We start from the raw sequence: 20829 nt of genomic DNA, 5'->3' as shown, positions 1-20829 counted from the left end.
TCTGTCATAAGAAAAAAGGGGATCATTTCTTTTGTTAATGTCACAGTTTAAAACAGAAATATTAAGTATTTAGTTACCAAACTAAATATTTAGTTTACAAACTAACATTTGGCTTCAACCTGGATATTTATCTGGCAAAACAATATTCAGTTTATAAATGAATGTTTTTTTTTAACTCCAAACTAAATATTGAGTTATCAAGTTAAATATAAAGTTAAATATTTAGCTGATATTTAGTTGATAGACTAAATATTCAGAGCTAAATATGTACCAACTAAATGGTGAACAAACTAAATATTAATCTCTGAGCTGGCTAAAGATTCAGTTTAGAAACTAAATATTTAGATTGATAACTTAATATTTGGTTTAAAGTGAACAAATAAAAATAAGTGAGACATGATAAAAATATGGTTAAAAGAAGTTAATTATTTTTTACAGTGTAACTTTAAAGCCGTTGGCTCTGTATTTGCTGCCCTTGTTTCCTCGGTAACCTTTCATTTCACTGCTTTGCAGATGACTTGCAGATTTATCTTCCTGTAAAAGCAGGACAGACTAATTTCCGGCGTTTTTCTTGCCTTGAGGATGATGAACAGCGAAGGTCCTTAAACCTTTTAAACGGATGGAAAACAAACTGTTAGCCATGATATTTACAGCTCTGCAGCGTTTAGCCCCTCGTTGACAAACACGCGGTGAACTCCTGGGAAATGTTACATCAGTGAATTCAACCTTGAATTTCCCTTTCAGTTTTCTCACTGTTACGATTATTTATACAAAACTCGCCGTCCTAATATTTAAAACGCTAAGAAACAGCAGAGTAGAAACTGCAAAGGGTTTGTTGCAAAGAGGATATTTTAAAATTAGAAATAAGGAGTTTGTAGCGCAGAGATGTCCATCATTTATATACTGTAACATAAAATAAAATCAATCTTTTTTTTTGGTCCAGAAGGATTTTACACATTTTTTATATTAAAATAAATGAATCTGATTTTGAAATTATTTTAGGTTTAGCTGAAAACATTATTCTCAGAGTTTGGCTCACTTTCTTTCAAAACATTTTCTATTGTTAGCCAAGCTTAATAAATTAAGTAAAGGTTGATCTGAATGCAGCAAAGTCGACTTTTCATTAAATGAGCCTGGATAAACTTATTATAAAAACTTCATTAATCAATAAGTTTAATGTGGGTAAAAATAAAAAGATTAATAACAGCACTCCTGCAGGACAACGCGACAATTTACCAACAATACCACAGAAGAAGTAATAAAGAGGAGGAGTCACGCAGTTGTAACAATGATGTGGTTTTCTAACATGTTTCCATTCAGAAATGAGAATAATCTGAATAACAAAAAGCATTTTGTGTAATTATAGAAAAACAAAAGTACAAGCCGGTTCTGCTGGCGTCAGCAGAGCAGAAGTAAACGGTTATTTTTGGAGGAAAACTTCCTGCCGGTCTGAGACGTTTCCCTGCGGTGGCCTGTGGCCTGCTGGGATAAGCTCCGCCCCCCGCCGCCTTAATTGAACTGGTTGATTTGTCCCCCAGCAGGTTCATCCAGGCACAGAGAAACACCTGGGAAGTTAAAACGCTGCTCCGCTCTGCTTCCTGAACAATCTGTTTCTGTTTACAGAAGTGGAAATGAGCGCCTGGTTTCAGGGAGGAGATTTTCCCGCTGATTTATTTCTCCAGCCGTGTGAAATTTGACCCTTTAAAATGAGTTTTATGTTCTTGGATCTGTGGCGTTAATTTTTATGCAGCAGCTGCTCTGACCTCTGAGAGCTTAAGCCTCCGTCTCTCTGAGTCTGTAATTACATTTCAAACTTCTTCCAGATTAACACACACACCGAGTGTTTGCCCCGGGGAGCGGGCCGGCCCGACCCACAACACCCTCTACATTTGTCAAAGACAGCAATTATGATGGAGGGAAGATTAATGTTTAAAGTGGTTAGCACTGCTGCACATCCCACTGCAGGGATGGAGACGGAGGCCTCTGATTGGCTGACCAGCCTCCAACACTTTAACCTGGCAGGTAAACAGATTCAGTCACCGTGGCAACAAAATACAGCGGCTAACGCCTGGTAATAATAAAACTGAGGCTTCATTGTGTTACTTTTCGTTACCTAGCAACTAGTTACATTTACTAGAGTAACTTTTTGAAATACTTTAGTTTAAGGAGTATTTTTTACTACACTGTACTTTTTACTTTTACTTTAATAATTTGATTATAAAATATTTCAGCTTCTACTTCAGTAAAACTTCTGGATTTTCTTCCCACTGAATGAAGAAACAAAAACCAAAAACTCACCAGACAGTTTCTGTTAAAGTTTCTGTTAAAGTTTCTGTTAAAGTTTCTGTTAAAGTTTTTTATTGAAAGAAACAACATTTTTTGCCTCATTTTCTTATTTTTGTCACTTATATGAATTATCATCATTTTGTCCTTAAAATATCGACATTTCCACTAAACTTTATATTTTGGTCAAGCTGATTATGTAATTATAAATATGAAATATTATAATTTTATCAGTTAGTATTTCAGCAGATGTTTTATAAAGTATTTTTACTCTAATGTAAATCATTTCTTTTTACTTGATTACAAAACTCTGGTTTTATGTTATTTATTTTTAAAGACATCAGTGTCCAAACTTTTGGTCACATGGACCAAAATAAATGTTCTGTTACTACAAATGTAATAATTTAATGAAGAAAATAAAGTTCTCAGATTTAATGTTGGAAAATGTAGTGATTTGATTTGTTGCAATTTCTTTTGGAGTCAACTCAGAAAAACAACTTTGTGAGCAATAAGATCAGGATTTGGATCGTTCTTATTTTTAATCAAGTTTAATAAATTGATTAAAAGCTGATTTGGAAGCAGCAAAGTCAGCGTTGGATAAATGTGGAGCTTTCAGAACCAAAGAAGCTGTTTGGAAAAGAATTGGTTCTGTTAAATATTTAAAAACATTTTTGTTAAAGGTACAGACTGCAGCTTTAAAGCATTAATTATGATGAATTAATTACATCAATTTTAGCTCTTTAAAGACTTTAACGCGTTAGGTTCTGGCCAGAACCTTTGCATGTGTGCGTTTCTGGTACGCCTGTTAAACCGACGCACAGCTGCATCCGCTAACAGCAGCGATGAAGCGTCTGGTAAAGGATCTGATTGGTCACTGAAAAATACTGCTGTGTTCAAGTTGTACTAAAGGGAGTTAGCCTACAAGCGAAGCTATGCTAGCCTGAAATAGCATCTCAATGCTAACATGTAGCCGCTAACGCTAATGTCAGCGTCCACATTTCTAAAGAAGATGCATGAATAATCAGAACTTCCTGAAATGTGACGGATGAAGAACAGATTAAAACTGTAAATATCTCTGCTGTTCAGCTCAGACGGTTTTTTATTCAATAATTTAGAAGCAGAAAAAGGTTTTGGAATTGAAAATGTTTCTTAGTTTGTTGCTTTAATGCAATTAGATCAAAATTGTCTCTTTTTTGTTTCCTGCTGATAAGGAAATTCAAATCAATTGAAATTATTCAAATAAAAAGCAAATTCTGAGGTTATTAAACACATAAGTTGAAGTTTGGCAGTGTTGTGTTGCACATTGAGTAATTTGTCTTATATTAAGTCTCAGGATTTTAGCTTTTTCAGAGAGTTTAATATAAAAAGAAAAACATTTTAAAACATTTTTAGTTTTATTGTAGGCTGAAATGTCGGTGATTTCCTGAAGCTGCAGAGCAGCTGAGTGTCAGCCTGCCAGCCAATCAGGACCCAGGATTTTACCTGTTGTTTCACACCTGAGGCTCGGAGTGTGTGAGCCGGAGGCTGGCAGCGGGCGGCCCGCCGGCGGAGCCACGACACACAGAGACAGAGAACCGGCGCCGGCTGTCTGTCAGTGTCAGCCTCACTAATAGGCTGCTGTCAGGCCCAACAGCCGTTAAACACACCGAGACACTGCTGCCACACTGGGCTTCACACACACACACACCCACCCCCACACACACACACACACCCACACACACACACACCTGGGCAGTGCAGCTGAACTCATGATCTCAGTATCTTCTCCGCCCAGTGAGTAGCAGCAGAGTTTTCTCTTCTTTCCCTTTTAATATTTGCATGTTTCTGTCCTGATCTGCTTGTTTCCTGTTTCTGGCTGCAGCTCGGCTCACAGAATCATCTGAGGCTGATCGGCCTGTTACATCGCTCCGTCGCATCGCTCCGTCGCATCGCCCCGTCGCATCGCCCCGTCGCATCGCTCCATCGCATCGCCCCGTCGCATCGCTCCATCGCATCGCCCCGTCGCATCGCTCTGTAATGCTGTTTTGTGAAATCCTTTTTTTTAGTTTGTCCTTCTCATTTGAAGAGATCGGATTTGCATCGGATTTAAGACCTTTGGTGAAAAGCTGATCTGTTAGCTTTGAAAGGTTTTATATTTGGTTCTACTGGAACCAGAACTCCATCATCTGCTCCACCTCCAGCTGCTGTGGTTCTGACCCAAACCAACCTGTTCCCCTCCTGGCCTGTGGGGGCGCTGCACCAAGAACCACTGAAGGAAACGACACAAAAACCTCTGAAGACACTGAGAGCAACTTCCTTCTTCACCAGATGGAAACAAGATGGAGGCGTCAGATTTTAGTGTTGGAGGATTTCTTGAGCCATTTCTCCTGCTAGCACTAGCCTAGCACATTAGCTTTGGTTGTATTTACCCAGAATGCCCTGCGCTGTAGTCCACTTCCTGCTTTTGGAGCGGTCTGCTTGGTGTTCACATATCAAACCAAACCAGAGTTTTCTTCCGAAGCACTAACTGTGAATGCAGCCTCAGACGTTGCCTCATGATCCCATCATTCTCCTGAAAATACCTTCAGTTCTCACCAGTCCTGTTCAGTCCACTTTAGTCCAACTCCAGTCAGTCTGCCTAGTCAAAGTCCAGTTCAGTTGGTGAGGTGTGAATGCTAATCGACCTCTGACCTCTGGTCCTCCAAACCTCAGTCTGGGTTCGGTTGAAGTGAACTCTGGTTGGTTTGAATGTGAACGCCAAGAGAACCGGAGACCGCTTCAAAAGCAGGAAGTGGACTACAGCACAGGGCATTCTGGGTAAATACAGCCAAAGCTAATGTGCTAGCTTAGCACTAGCAGGAGAAATGGCTCCTGGTCTTCAGCCAAAGACTAAAGAGAAAAACCTGACGCCTCCATCTTGTTTCCATCTGGTGAAACAGGAAGTTGCTCTCAGTGTCTTCAGAGGTTTTTGTGTCGTTTCCTTCAGTGGTTCTTGGTGCAGCGCCCCCACAGGCCAGGAGGGGAACAGGTTGGTTTGACTCAGAGCAGCTGGAGGTGGAGCAGATGATGGAGTTCTGGTTCTGAACCAAACCGGGTCGACCGGACCATCAGGGGGAAAACATCCTCTGTGTCTGCTGAAATATGTATCTGTGGGTTTAGATCAGCAGTCTGCTCCAGAACCAGAAGAGGTTCTGAATAACGTTTGCTGGAAATGATAAGGAATATTTTTAGAAGCAGATATAAAAACTAATTTTGTTTTTTCCTTTCGTCGAGTTTCCAGAGCAGAACAACATCAGAGGTTTGGACTGAAGGTAAAAATTATTCTTCAGAATCTAAAATCTGATCCAAACATGTTTAGGATTTAAAACTTTACTGTCATTTATTATTCAGCTTCCAGTAATCGATGCTCTGATTGATTTATTTTATAGGAATTCCTGGATTTTGGGTTTTTCTTCCCTATAATTTAAGGTTTTCTCCATTTTTCAGCTGCTGGCAGGAAATGGTTTTAAATCATTTTCATTCTGTAATTTAACTAAATAAACCTGCTGCTGTTTATTTTACTTCCCAGGAGACTCAGAGCCACATTGTGACTGAAGTACATCAGACCTTCAGCTGCAGACCGTTTCCTCTCTGCTGCCGTCTGGAGGAACTCAAAGCTTTGATTTCTGCTTTCCACAGAAACGCAGCGGCTCTTTGAGTTGCACTGAAACGACTCATCAGGTCCTGCTGCCTTCAGCGCCGCCAGCAGCAGCACAGGATGAAGGCCAGAGCGCTAATTGATGTTTTAATGAACTTATTAACCAAACGGCTCGTTGTGACTCTGAAACGGCGGCAGAGCGAAGCTGCAGCACAAAGAAGGAGAAGCGACGGAATCGGGACGTTCAGAGAGACGGAGGATCGTGTTGCTTATTAACATGTTGAAGCAAAAATATGTCAAACAAATGTTTTTAAAAAAGGCATCAGCGGCGTGTCAGGGCCAAGAAACTGAGAATTTTAGGTTAATCTCAGAAATGTTGTGGGAAAAACTTTGAACTTTCCGGGTTTAAGTTGCTGATCTGCAGCAGAATAAAAATCTGCAGCAGAATAAAATCATTTTTTCCTGCGACTGACATCCGGGAACTCTTCACATCCAAAACGTTTCCAGCAAATCTCCCAGGTAAAAGCTTCACCTGCTGAACCCGGCCGGCATCCAGCCCCGTCACCATGGCAACCGCCGTTACTGCCATTTCCTCATGCAAAACCCGGGAGATGAGTGGCTGCAGACACAATCATCCCCGTCAACTTTCTCAGAAGACTGTTGCTGCAGCATCTACCAGGAAATTATTCACATTTTTATTAAAGAAATAAAACCTGAAGAGCCAATTTGCGAGTTGCAGAGGCTGAGAGTTTCCTGCTCTGACGTGGCTGCAGCGCGGCGACTCGGCTCGTTGATTGCTGTGAAATCACCAGAGGCTGCGAGACGATTTACAGAAACACCTTGTGAACGGATCGGCTCCTCTCAGAAACTGGGATTGTTCTCTGCTGGAGGTCAGAGTTTCATCAGGATGAAGGACATTAATGCATCAGCTGTTGGTTAAACGTCACTTCCTAGAAGGCAACAGTCCGCAGCATGATGCTGCCACCACCGCGATGCTCCATCCGTCCAGGTGAAGCAGGTTTCAGTTGTTTGGTTCTGGAGCAGCTTACACTGTCAAAAATTAACAGTTATATTTTGGTTTACTTGACCTGAAAAACATGTTGGTTCATTTTTATAATCATCTAAATATTACAGGCGGTAAAGTAAACCCGCCTTTAAAGGGATTCTGATGCTATTTAACTTTCTACAGTCACACACAATATTTTGCTCAGTGAAATGAAAAGGTTTTAAAACCCAGACGGAACATTTAGACGCTGGGCAGCAAATATTCTGCAGTTCAATTCAACACTAAAACCATCAGGAGCTGGAAAATAATATTCTGAACAAACAGCCATCCGGTTCCCTTTGAGCTAACGTTTAGCTTGCTAACTAAATGTTTAATATTTAGCGTTATGATGCGTAACCATGACAACACTGTGCTGTGCTGATTAGCGTCTCCAAAGTGATGGAGGAATCTCAGCAGGTCTTCAGTTTGTCGGGTTTTCAGGGTTTAGTTTGTATGAATCGTTTTGATTTGGTTTTAAAATCTTTTCACGTTTTTCCTCCATTCTGGTTCCATCCTGGAGGAAAAATCGCTTCAATTAATCATCAAAAGGATCAAAGTTAATGAGATTCAAGCCGACGATGAGCAAATGAGAACTTCTCTCTCGCCTGGATCTGTCATGAATTGCGGTGGTGTGAGGCAGACGCTATGAGACCCAGGTGAGATGATTGATGGTTGTTTTAATGATAAATAAACGTCCAAACCGTCCAAAACTAGTCCACAAACACAGGCAGCACGGCTGAGCGGCGCCAGGGCTCAACGCCGGCAGCAACTGGTAACGAGTGGAAAGAACGACAGAGACTAGACGTGGAATGAGACGAGGAGCCGACAAAGACACAGAGACACAGGAGACACTAAAGACACAGGAGGTGATCAGGGAACGAGACGCAGCTGGAAACAATCAAGGGGAGACGGAACGACACGGGAAAACCCAAATCCTCACAGGATCCGTTTCTGATCCAACATGGAGGAACTAAACTTCTGTCTCACGGTTGGAGCAGCTTAATGATGCTGCTGCAGCAGCTTCCTGATGATGCTGCAGCAGCTTCCTGATGATGCTGCAGCAGCTTAATGATGCTGCAGCAACTTTATGATGTTGTTGCTGCAACTTTTCACCGTTTCCTTCTGTTTGGTCTCTGAACGTACAGAGACAGAAACATTTCCAGCAGAAGCAGGGAGTTAATTGGACCAGGACAACAGGAGCAGCTAACCCCCACCCTCCTCTCCTCCTCCTCTTCCTCCTCTTCCTCCTCCTCCTCCTCATCTTCCTCCTCCTCCTCTCCTCCTCCTCCTCCTCCTCCTCCCTCGGCCCTCGCTCTGTTTGATATGGACGTCCAGCACCAGGCCTGCTGACCCTGGAGGTTCTGCTGCCTCAGAGATACCAACCCTGAAATTAACAACCTGCCCTCCTCCTCCTCTGCCGCTCGGCTCCTGTTTTATCTCCCTGCCTTTCATTCCTCCCTCCATCCGTCATTCACTCTCCTTCCACTCTTTGTCTTGTTCTCATTCAGATGTTCTGACCTCTCTCCACCTCTTTCTGGGCTTTTATTTTGTCATGAAGCCATCCTGAAAACATTCCTGATCCAGTCAGGAAATAAATGTTTTGTTGCTCATATTTCTTTGCTTATGCAGCTGTAAAAAACAAGGCAGCGTTCAAACCGAAAACCAAATATTCTCCTCATGAAATACCAAAAACCTTCATTTTTACCATTTATTTATGTTTATCAATGTTTAAATATTAACTATTTAAAAAAGTATAATTATCCAGTTTGTGACGGCAGTTATAGAGCCGCTGTATGAAACTATAGAAATGTTACTAAAACAATAATTACAGACACGCTGCACTAGAATTAAACATTTAAATAATAAAAAGAGTTAATGCATCAATTTGCTTTTTTACAGTGTTTCAGCTCCAGATTTCATTTTTCACATGATTTGCATTTTTTTCTTTATTTACATTATTGAGTTTATTAATATGCTGGAATCAAATTGTTACCAAAAACATACATTTTCAGTAAAACTTTTGGGTTTTTTGTTGTTTTTAATGCATTATTTCTCCTGTTATTTCAGATTAAAACACTTTAATTATGTTTTTTGCCACATTATGTTGGCATATCAAAGGTTTCATTCTTAATGTAACAGGTTTATGTTTTTATTAGGAGCCAGGAGGGATAATAGTGCAGCTGATTCATGAATCATAGATTAAAACGTTGTGATGATAAATGTTAGTTTTAATAAATACATACATATAAAACTCCTTCAACAGTTTATCTTTAGAGTCAGATTTTCCATAAAGAAGAATCTGAAAACATGGATATTTTCTCCATATTTCGTGTTTTTTTTAAATCTCCTCTCGCTGCGGACCAACTGGAACCAACCGGAACCAACCGGAGCGACTCGGTTCTGTTCGGTTCGGGCTGGAGGTGAACGGACCTCAATCAGAGCCGCATCAATGGGCTCTTTGCACCTGCCGCTCTGACGTCACATCCGCATGCGCAAATACGGCTCATTTTTTTCCTTATGAGTGACCATGACCGCAAGGAAAGATAAACTCGTATTTCAAAGGCAATTGAAGCAATACCATGAACACTGTTGTGTTCCACGGTGCACAGTGTCTTCTAAATATAACAGTCGGTTAAGTTTTCATGGATTTCCAAGCGATCCTGACTTACAACAATGATGGCTTGTCAATCAAGCTAACATCGCATAGCAAAGTTTGCAGCCTTCACTTCCCTCCGGATCAGTTTCATCAGCCTAAAACTCCTGGCGGGAGAAGAATGGTAAAAAAAAAAGGAGCCTCCCTGTGCTATTTCAATGGAACAACTTCTGTGTTCAGCCTGGAAGAGCCAGTGTATGGGAAAGAGTGAGCCGCCTGTGGAATGCACGTATGCAGATCACGATTATTGCTCTGTCCCAGAACCAGCTGGCCTGGACATGGTAATAAATGGAAACCATAAATTAAAAGAAGAAATAAAAGCCCTAACAAGCCAGATCGAAGAACTGAAAATCCATTCTACCTTCGGATTACAAAGGTTGGCAGGGTCTGATGATGACATCCGATTTTACTCGAGGTAAGCATCCACACCGCAACAAACCTTTTTCTTTTTAAAATTTGTGTTACTCGCCCCACCTCTGGTTTCTTAATTAAATATGTCTGAACTCAAAAATACAATAAACAAAAATTATGGGGCTTCTCGTGCTTCTGAAGCAAAAAGCCCGAACCGTAATCTCCCCGTTACTTGGTCTCTGTTTGACACTAACGACAAAAAACACACATTAAAGCAATAAACTTAAAAATGAATACAAAATAACGTAAGAACATTGTCCGTTAGAAAAAATAAGAATGTTTAGATATTTAAATAGTACAATTGTATTAGTAAAATGTCCGAGAATATTGCCTATTAGCATAAGCTAAAGCTAATGTTAGCCACGAAGTTTAAAGAACTTTAAAGTAAGACTCACCTTCATATCCATGAATGTATGACGATACGTACATCTTAAAACCTTTTTCCAGTTTGCTTGATGGGGCTTTAGATCCCGCCTTACAAATACGATGTACATCGTTAATTGTTAGCTTTGGCAAGCGCTGCAAACACCGACTGTAAAATGACATCTTTAATAGCCCGGACAAAAATGAGCCGCTTTTCCCCGAACGCGGAAGCTGAGGTGCAAAGAGCCCATCAAACCGTCTGCTGCCTCTCAGAGCTCTGATTAAACCGGAAACACCTGGGAAAACAGGTGTGCACCGCCGAAATGCTTCCCCAGCGCCGCAGCTTCGAAGCTTCAGTGAATGATTTGGTTCTGTTTGATTCAGCAGCCAATCAGCACGCAGCCCGAACGGAGGCAAAACATTTCCAGACTGATGAAGATAAACTACCATCATTATCCTCTGTAGAGGAACATGGCGCCGTGATTTATCTGTTACCAAACAGAAGAAAGTTCTGGTCCAAAGTTCTGACCAGAACCAGATCTACAGGTTCTGCTGGACCTGGACCAAGATAACAGCATGACGTAGTTTTACTGGAAAGCTACATCTGAGCTGAGCGACAAGAATCATTAACGTTTGTTCTGCTAATGCTAACGCTAAGGGGCTATTCCAGTGTGGTGCTAAGTGCTGGAAGCTAGCGCTACAGTGATGCATTCTGGGTACAGAATAAATGTAATTTCCTGAGCCACACTGCGGGTGGACAATGTGAGGAGTACAGGAATATTCTGGATGGATATGACAAACTTTTTCTATCAAAACAAATTAAAACTGGCAAACAAACATGGCTGCATTTTTTAAACATGGCTGCTTTTTTAAACATGGCTGCTTTTTTATGCAGAAACCCGCGGATGTTGTATTTCTGTTCATACTTTGTTCTCTACTGCCCAGGTTTTATTTTGTTACTGTATGTTTCATGCTTTAAGTTATTGGAACAAAAACGAGAAAACATGATAAGAGGAAATGAAACAAACTTCAAAATAAAAGCATACACATCTCAAAAACCAAAACTTCAACACAGATGTTGAAATTTATCCAAAAACAGCAAAGTAAGTTAGTAAGTTAGTTTGTTTAAAATGTGTTTAGAGGCAGCAAAGTGTGCTAAACGTTTAGCAACGCTAAAGCAGCAAGCTAACGCTTTGCTGTGCTATCAGCACATTAGCAGCAGTGTGTTCACCACAGTTTATAAATAGCTTCCTTGTTCTTTGCATTAGCCTAAACATCAGACATTTTAATATAAGCTAAAAGTTCAACAAAACAAGTACAGCATATTTAAAATACTCCTAAAAGTACATTTTCCAACAAAGTTACTCCAGTAAATGTAACTAGTTACTACCAAACCTCGGCGGCTCCTGCTGTTAGTTGATAATTCAGTAAAACTGTAAAAAGAGTCGTTGTTGGATCAGTTAAAGGTAAAGTATTGCTCTGCATCGAACCGGCCCTCAGCTCCTCCATCACTGTTTCCAGAACCTCCTCCGGCTCCGGCCCGCTCATGGCCCGCACGGATCCATCCCCTCGGTCTGCAGATGAATTGATCCGGCTGCCTCCACTCGGCCGGTTGATTAATGGCGTCGTGCGGTGCAGCTGCAGGTTGCTGCAGGTTGGAGATGAGACGGAGAGACGGGCAGCTGCTGCTGGAAGCAGGAATAAAACCAGACAGAAACCCAACGAGGTTCTGATTAATGCGGTAAAATGACTCCTAAAGTTTCTGACTGGACAAAAGCAGCGATAAATCAGCAGGTTTTATTCTGCAGATGAAGCAAAGAGCCGCAATGCAGCCGAACCAGATCAATCACCAAAACTGGATCAATATCAAGTGTCAGCAGGGACTTATAACGATCAATGATCAGTTCTGATAACAGGATGGATGGATGATAGATTTATTAACCCATTCATTTTTAAAAATTCATTTTAATTTCATTTCCTTTATCATTTCCTGACTGGTTCGACCAACTTTACTTTAAGGAGAGATCACCAATCCAACATCATGAAAACTCCAATTTATTAAATTAAATTCATTTATTTAAATTCATGTTTAATAACAAACATCAGAGTTTCATCGTCATAAAACCAGACATGGATCTGGAAATAATAAAGGTGAAATTTCCTCTGATTTTGAGGCTTTTACTGCATCGTTCCTGTGAATCTTGATAAATCAGCCTTGAAGAAAAGCTGAGCTGGAGAAGATAAGAAATGTCTTCAGGTCGATTTTCTAATATTGAATAGAAAATAACGCAACAGAAAAAATCACAATTTCTGTCTGACGAGTCAGGATGTGTTGAATTTGACAGAAGGTCTTTAGAGTCACCGAGCGGTCAGTGAATGCAGCATCAGACCAGCAGAGGAAAGGAAGAGGCTGAGTATCTCTGGATCAGGGGTGTACTTAGTTTTATTTAACCGGATCTCTAAAAGCTACAGACACGATGTTTCTGGATGAAGGTTCATCGGGTCTTCAGGTCCAGGTTAGAGTCTGCAGCCCCTCAGGTAGCTGCTCAGGTCTCGGTTCTGACAGTGACGACGCCAGGCCACCCTGAAACCAAAAACACTTACCAACGACGGTCCAATCAAAGTAAAGCAGTCGCACCATCACTGCATCACAGGACCCACCATGCTCCGACGCCATTGGGATCCCTGACGACGCGTTTGGCGCAGGTGATCGCTTTCCTCACATCGTCTGTCAGGAGTTCTGTGGGAAGATTCAAAAACTGGAGCTTCTGCTTTCCAGGAGAACTCCCAGAGTAAACACGAGGATTCAACGCTTACGGCTGCAGTTGATGCCGCATCCATTGGATGTTGAGACTCCGCCATCTCTGCACCACCAGCGGCTGTTGATCTGGAAGATGCCGTAGTCGGTGGAGCCGTCTGTGTTGCGGTATTTGACGTTGGTGTTGAAGTTTGACTCGTGTTGGGTCAGGCAAACCCCTACAGACAATCAGGAAAGACCAGATGGAGCATCTGTTGGGTAAACACTGGATAGAAAAATCATCTCCCTTCAGGGTTACGAAGGAACTGGAGTCTATCGCCAACGATCGTTGAGCAAGGGACGATGATTAGAGTGGAAACACTCATGAAAAACAACCATCTACCACTGACAATGAGCTGAACACGACCTGGACGTCTACAGGAAACCAGAAAACCAAGAAATGCAAAAGAAGAACATGGAAACTCCATCCAGAAACATCCTGGACCTTCTCACTTTAAGGTCTGTAGGTCCAGTTCTTGGTGACTCGTTGGGGCTTTGGGCGCCTGAACTGAGCAGACTGCAGCAGAGATATAAACCAACCCAACATCTACATCGTTCTTAAACCTTAACTCACATTAAGAATGAAACATTTTCCAAGTGGAACCAATCAGAGATGGTTGCTGATGTTGACGTCTCTGAAAACCAGGAAAAAATTCATAAAAGGACTGAAGATGAAGGAAAACAAAGGTTTTCAACCCAACACCGAAGCTAAAGGTTGATGGTTCAGTACTTACAGTCGGCCAGGCTGATGCCATGGTAACCATCCATGCCATTGGCCTTCAAGGTGCGCGCCCACGCACAGCGCTCAAAGACTTTAGCGTTGGCCACAGCCACCAGCAGCAGCAGCACCAGGGTCTTCGTCATCTTCATCTTCTGGTCCGAATGGTTTCTCTGCTGGTTTCCAGTCGATGTGCTCACCTTGAAGATCTGTGGCTGCTTAGCTGCTTCCTAATCTGATTGAAAGTCGTCCAAATCCAACAATGAAGGAGCAAAGAAACACGATGTTCTGATTTTATCGCCGTTTTCACTCTGAACTCCTGAATTTGAACTTTGTATGTTTTCAGTGTGGAAATAAATCAATATGCAGCAAAGTCCAACAAACTGCAACATTGTGCAAGAAAATGACCACAGAACCCAGAACAAATGTTAACATTTGGTGAAGTTTTGATCAAATGTTGGTTCAGTAATTAGTGTTAATTATGTCAGGATCAAAGCCGATTCTTCCAGTTTCCACTGGTTTTATTTTACTGGTCACAGAAGCTCCAAATATTTAACATATCAAGTTTTAAAATGTTAAAAAGATGAAACTGAAGGCTGATTCAGATTGTTGCATAAACAGGGAGCAACATGTTGCATCCGTTTATGTTCAGGTTAAGGTCATTTTAGCGCTTTAGCTAACTTTGAAAATGTTTAGCGCACTTAGCTTCCTCTGACTCAGTTTGACCAGATAAATGCTAAAGCGCTAATTTACCTGGTTGTTTTATAAACATTCAGTTAAATAAAGTTTATGGTTATGAACTAAACCTCCTCCAGGTATTTAGATGTTTAATTTCATGCTCTTATTTTGAAGAGGATGTAGATTGTTTAGGCAGCAGTTCTGTTTCCTGTCCGCATGTTTTTTTTCTTCTAATAACTTTAATTAAAACGAGAAAATGTAACAACATTTAGAAAATGCAAATTAAAATGGTGCTCAATGTAGACATATTGAAGTTAGCGCCTTGGTGTTAGCATCTATCTATCTATCTATCTATCTATCTATCTATCTATCTATCTACGGTATCTATCTATCTATCTATCTATCTATCTATCTATCTATCTATCTATCTATCTATCTATCTATCTATCTATCTATGTATCTATCTATCTATCTATATCTCTATCTATCTATCTATCTATCTATCTATCTATGTATCTATCTATCTATATCTCTATCTATCTATCTATCTATGTATCTATCTATCTATCTATCTATCTATCTCTATCTCTATCTATCTATCCATCTCTATCTATCTATCTATCTATCTATCTATCTATCTATCTATCTATCTATCTATCTATCTATCTATCTATCTATCTATCTATCTATCTATCTATCTATCTATCTATCTATCTATCTCAGACTGAAGCTCCATCACTGTTAACTTTGGTGCCTTCAGGAACTTTTTTAATGACTAAAATCGAATGTAATCCTGATTTATCCGTTAATTTGTCCCTAATGGAGCAGAAATTTTCTCTCAGACTCTTTAGGAGACGATCAGCCGAACTTGTTGGGAAAAACTCCATCAATGTGAAGTTTGCTGCTCTGATCAGTGCAGTGGAGCTTCCTGTGGCAGCTGCTGCTTGTTGTTTTCTGACCTTTGACCTCACACCCAGTGTGTCTCCAGTGTAGAACGTCGCCGAGGCGACCGGGAGAGGGCGGTTTGATTCCAGATGCACCGTCATCGGTGGAGATGGTGCTGGACGGAGGGAACCGAGCGTTCCTGTTCATCAGCAGGAAACAAGGACAGTTTGGAACCTGAGACTCTAAAGATCGACCTGAGACCCGTCCAGGTGACCCCGCCTCTCACCTGGACGTTCGCTGGAGAGGCACCAGCACCTCCTGACCCCACTGGGTCAAAGGTGTTAGAAAATAGATGGATGGATGGTTGGATGGATGGTTGGATGGATGGATGGATGGATGGATGGATGGATGATGGATGGATGGATGGATGGATGGATGGATGGTTGGATGGATAGATGGATGGATGGATGGATGGTTGGATGGATGGATGGATGGATGGATGGATGGTTGGATGGATGGATGGATGGATGGTTGGATGGATGGTTGGATGGATGGATGGATGGTTGGATGGATGGATGGATGGATGGATGGATGGATGGATGGATGGATGGATGGATGGTTGGATGGATGGATGGATGGATGGATGGATGGATGGATGGATGGATGGATGGATGGATGGATGGTTGGATGGATGGATGATGGATGGATGGGTGACGACCCGACCCAGAGTAACTCCGGAGTCTCAGGCTCCTGGTTCCTCGGTTGGTTTGTGGATCTTTTCTTTCTAACAAATCATAAGTTTCATTAAAGTGACAGAAATGATTTTCTCACATCACGACAGAAACCAGCTGAAAACCAGCAGCAGCTGTTTGCTCCAGATAACATCAATATCAGAGCTGCTGCTCTGCTGGCAGAAACGTCTGTCAGCTGTTTCCGTTTCCCTTCCGGTGGGCGTGGCTTCTCCTGTGTGACGTCATCTCCTCCCTCCGGGACGTTTTTAGTTTTTAATGAGAGGTTTTAGTTCCGCTGAGTGAAGCTGGTGGCTGCAGCTGGACCTCCGACCTTCTTTAGATTTCCTCCACAGGTAAATTACAGATGGATCTCACTTTAAAATACTAATTTTAAATGTAAAAATTATATTTAAATAAACTTTTTGAAGGTGGAAACAAAACTCTCAGGTGAACCTGGGAGATTTTCACTGAGGTTTGCTTTAAACAACTTTAAATACATAAATGTTTGAAAGTGTTTTTGGTCTCAAAGTGTTTTGAACAAAATCCCAGTTTCTGCCAGACTGGTTTAACTGGTTCAGCTGCGGCAGCCTGGCAGGGCCACTGCAGCTTCTGCTAGAAAAAGAAGTGAACTGAAAAAAGAAAAACTAATTTTTTACAAAAATATTAGGACATTTCTGAGAAAACTTACTAGAAAACACATTTACTAAAATTTACTAGATTAATCTCTGAAATCTTATACAAAATCATGGAAATTTCTGAGTTTGAAAAGTCAGAAATGTTTTAGGAAAAAAATAAACATTTTTAGGTGAAAAATCTCAGAATTATTTTAGGAAAAAATATAGACATTTTTTAGTTTGAAAAGTTAAAAAAATCTCAGAAATATTTTAAATTGTGACTTTTCAAGCTTCATTTTAGTGATTTTTATAGAAAATCAAGGAAGAGAAAGAATCATTATGGAGGGAGAGCTGCGTCTATTCTATTCTATTCTATTATTTTCTGTTCTATGACGGTGGTTTCCTCTTACAGGAAGTAATCCGCTGTGAAACCAGAACCTTAAACACAAAGCAGAAGTTCTTCGTAACCAAACCGGACTTTAAGGAAATTGTCTGATTTGCTGTTGCTTCTTGTTGGTCATATTGAAAGTTGCCCGCAGTTCAGTCGCGGCAACCGCAGAGTTTCCTTCTGTTTCTGCAGCAACCAGTCGAGTTGAGCCCAGACGAGGCGATGAAGGTTCTGGTGGTTCTGCTGCTGGCGGCGGTTCTGGTGGACGGCAGAGTGTTTGAGCGGTGCCAGTGGGCCCGAACCATGAAGAGCTACGGGATGGACGGGTACTGGGGCATCAGCCTGGCCAACTGTAAGTCGGTCCGGTCCAGCGAGGCCGGAAACAGATTATTACTATTTCCTGTTGTCGGTATTATCAACAAAATTCACATTTTGACAAACAAAACGGTTTTCTGGTTTCAAACCGGTTCAGGAAACCGGATCATTTGTGACGTCCTCCAGGTTTTATAATGAAATACTTTAAAATAAACTAATCAGACTGAAACATTTTTAAAAATCTAATATTTGCCTATAATTATATGGAGGTTTATGATCTATAGAGGAGAAAATAAGAAATAATGGCAGTAAATTAAATTACTGCTGCCACAGTTATTGGCACAATTAGAAGTATTATAAACATTTAGCTAAACATTTACATTCAGGCTAAATACTTAGCTCACCAACTATTTAGTTTATTTAGATCTGATCAAAAATATTTAGCTCGAATATTTAGTTAAACTAAATATTTAGCTTTAATCTAAATATTTAGTTTAAGGCTAAAATATTTAGTTTGCAAGCTAAGTATTTACACTAAATATTTAGCCCAGTGGATAGAGATAAATATTTAACCTTAAACTAAATATTTAGCTCACAGATAAATATTTCCTTAGTATAATTGAAACTGTGGAATTTATAAACGAATGAATAACAGAGGAAATGTGACATTGACCCTTTAATGACTAAACAATCCAAATTATTGCTGTTTACTTTACAAATGGCTGCTTCCCATAAAGAGGCTTTGTGGACAACATTAGCATGATGCCAGAGGATGACAGGCTGGGATCTCTGACTGTCGGATGCTTCGGTTACTGCCTGCTGACCCTCTGCTGGCCGTTTAAACATGAAACTGGTTTTGTCTTCAGGGATGTGTCTGACTTACTCTGAGTCGAGCTACAACACTATGGCAGTCAACCACAACCGGGACAAATCCACCGACTACGGCATCTTCCAGATCAACAGCCGCTGGTGGTGCAACGACACCCGGATCAGAACCGCCAACGGATGTCACATCATGTGTGAACGTAGGTCAAGAACCTCCAGCTTTTAAATCAACACAATGAAGCAAAATATGTGGAAAATACTGAAACATGGCCGCACATTTATCCATATGAGCTAGACCAGGCTAATGTGTAGCTTAGCTTAGCTTATATGTAGCCTCTAACTGAATAGTTAGGAGTTAGCTAACCCTGAAGCGCTAATCATGAAACACTAGCTCTGCTAACATGCTATACCAACATGGTATTTAGCAGAAGCTAACGCTAAAGTGCTATATTTACACAGTATTTATGGGAAGCTAACCAAAGCGCTAACTTCAGTTGATATTCTGTCTGCTCTTGAAAAACGACAAACACCAATTTAATGTCAACATCATTTCTATGTTCCATAAAGTCCTTGATATTCTATTTATGCTTCTATTTTGTTCTCTACTGTCTGTGTTTTGTTTTGTTCCTGTTTCTGGTTTTAAATAAAGTTACTGGGGAAAAAAAGAGAGACTGTGAGGACAGGAAACGTAACCACTGCGAAAACACACTTCAAAATAAGAGCATGAATACAAACTACTGGAATAAATCTTAAATTCTTACAGATGTTAAACTTTATTCAACTGAAAGTTTACTAAACAGCTAACTAAATTAGCTCTTGATAATTTATTCAGAAAAATTAATTTCGGGGAAGCTAAGTGCGCTAAATGTTAATAAAGTTAGCATTAGCGCTAATGTAAAAATAAACTAGCACCAACTGGCTGCACCTTTGTTGAATGAGGTCAGAGATTTCAATATTTATCCAATCACCATTTAGTTAAATATTTTCATTTATTTGTCATTTTGTAGGAATCAGTTTTCACTATTTTTTTGTCAAAAAGCCATTTTTTTAAAAACTCATAATTAATTTGTAAAAGCAATGCAGAGGCTAAAACATCCAAGTGGTTGAAGACTTTTTAAAGGCGTCTGGTGTTAAAGGCCATGAAATCATTTTCCATTGATCTGAATACAGAATTATTCATCATATTTAATCCATTTAAATCGATTTCTCTTTGTTCTGTTAGCTGAGATCCAGTTTAACCAAAATAAATCAAAACTAATTATATCTGACTGAATTTAAGATGAAATTTATTTACTAAAGTAAGTTTTGTTATTAAATAAAAAGTTCTTAGATTCTCTGTTAAGATTTTTAATGTTTTCTTTCTGTATCGGAGTAAACGAAGCGTTTTTAAACTTCTGTGTTTTCTGTCCCAGAGCTGCTGAGTGACGATGTGGGCGTGGCCATCAGCTGTGCGAAGCGCGTGGTCAGGGATCCCCAGGGCATCGCCGCCTGGTGAGATCATGTGACCAGCCTGGGCTGATCTGCTGCGTTTAGATCGCTCTGTATGCTGATGACGTTTTCCTCTGTGTGGCTGCAGGGTGGGCTGGAGGACGCACTGCAAAAACCAGGACGTGAGTAAATATTTGGACGGATGCGGCCTGGATTCCTCATTTCTTTAAACCAGGAAGAAGAAACTCTGATCAAAATCAAAACTTCATGGAAGCTGATTAAATCTGTTCAGAATGAAATGATACAATCAGAAGATGTGGAAAAGTTCTGCTCTCTATATTCACTGTTCAAATTAAAACGTTGATTTTTAACCTGATGACTTGCTTGTGTATTTTTTAATGATCTGAGGCCCAGATGTCTGTATTTCAGCTTTGCATTCAGAGTTCATTTTGTTCCTGTTTAGCTTCAACTCACCAGCATTTCTTTATTTGTCGGTTTTCTTTTAGTTCAGCTTTTGAATTTTGTTCCTCAGAAACAGTTTGTGTTTAATAAAAACAGCAGATCTGCTGGTTTGTTCCTCCTTTTGGTGATATTTTTGTTATATATGTACTTTCATCATCAGCGTCGAACTGTACAGTGGCTGGATTTAATGTTTTAAAGTAATTATCCTGTAAAAACCTCAAAGCTGTTAAGGGATGCTAAATGCTTGCAAACCAGAGTTTGTGTTTTTTTCTATTTCCAAAACGACATGAAATAAAGATGAGATCTTAAATTAGATCAACGGAGAAAATATTATGCAATAATATGAATGACTGTGTGTTTAAAAGCCACAGTTAAAATGCTCTGGTTACTTACAGACGAATGCTATTAGTGTGATGCAGAATGTATAAAAAATACCGTCTGCTGAAAGCACATGTTGATTTATGCATTTATCCAGAAATCTTTGCTAAAAATGGAGATCGCTTCATAAATTATTCTCTAATTTTTATAACCGTTACATAAAAATAAACGTGTTTGATGGTGAACCCAAATGCAGAAAGGCAGAGGTGGCAAGTAGATTTTGTATTTAATTTAAAAAA

At 40.3% G+C, this 20829-nt stretch overlaps 2 protein-coding genes across 2 annotated transcripts; one reads left to right on the top strand and one right to left on the bottom strand.

Moving 5' to 3' along the window:
• Positions 1 to 12289: 12289 nt before the first annotated feature.
• On the bottom strand, positions 12290 to 14350 carry LOC116723785 (lysozyme C-like). The gene is made up of 4 exons (XM_032568888.1): positions 13903 to 14350; positions 13189 to 13347; positions 13033 to 13111; positions 12290 to 12955 (listed from the first exon to the last, which is right to left on the bottom strand). The coding sequence occupies exons 1-4, from the start codon at positions 14036 to 14038 to the stop codon at positions 12889 to 12891; spliced, it is 441 nt and encodes a 146-aa protein (XP_032424779.1). The 5' UTR covers positions 14039 to 14350; the 3' UTR covers positions 12290 to 12888.
• Positions 14351 to 16404: 2054 nt separating this feature from the next.
• LOC116725075 (lysozyme C) lies at positions 16405 to 20126 on the top strand. The gene is made up of 5 exons (XM_032570968.1): positions 16405 to 16533; positions 17375 to 17534; positions 18364 to 18522; positions 19735 to 19813; positions 19899 to 20126. Exons 2-5 carry the CDS (start codon positions 17405 to 17407, stop codon positions 19978 to 19980), a joined length of 450 nt encoding a protein of 149 aa, XP_032426859.1. The 5' UTR covers positions 16405 to 16533; positions 17375 to 17404; the 3' UTR covers positions 19981 to 20126.
• Positions 20127 to 20829: the final 703 nt, after the last annotated feature.

This window comes from Xiphophorus hellerii, chromosome 8 (genome assembly GCF_003331165.1).
Source record: "Xiphophorus hellerii strain 12219 chromosome 8, Xiphophorus_hellerii-4.1, whole genome shotgun sequence".
Lineage (NCBI taxonomy): Eukaryota > Metazoa > Chordata > Actinopteri > Cyprinodontiformes > Poeciliidae > Xiphophorus > Xiphophorus hellerii.
The sequence above is the reverse complement of the archived record's forward strand: the minus strand, read 5'-3'. Positions and strand labels throughout refer to the sequence as shown.

Coding starts and splice junctions, on each gene's coding strand:
- LOC116723785 (XM_032568888.1), bottom strand. CDS start 14,038: ATGAAGATGACGAAGACCCTGGTGCTGCTGCTGCTGGTGGCTGTGGCC. Junction 13,348..13,902: donor TGGCATCAGCCTGGCCGACT/GTAAGTACTGAA, acceptor GATTGTCTGTAG/GGGTTTGCCTGACCCAACAC. Junction 13,112..13,188: donor ATGCGGCATCAACTGCAGCC/GTAAGCGTTGAA, acceptor ATCTTCCCACAG/AACTCCTGACAGACGATGTG.
- LOC116725075 (XM_032570968.1), top strand. CDS start 17,405: ATGAAGGTTCTGGTGGTTCTGCTGCTGGCGGCGGTTCTGGTGGACGGC. Junction 17,535..18,363: donor GGGCATCAGCCTGGCCAACT/GTAAGTCGGTCC, acceptor TTTTGTCTTCAG/GGATGTGTCTGACTTACTCT. Junction 19,814..19,898: donor CCCCAGGGCATCGCCGCCTG/GTGAGATCATGT, acceptor GTGTGGCTGCAG/GGTGGGCTGGAGGACGCACT.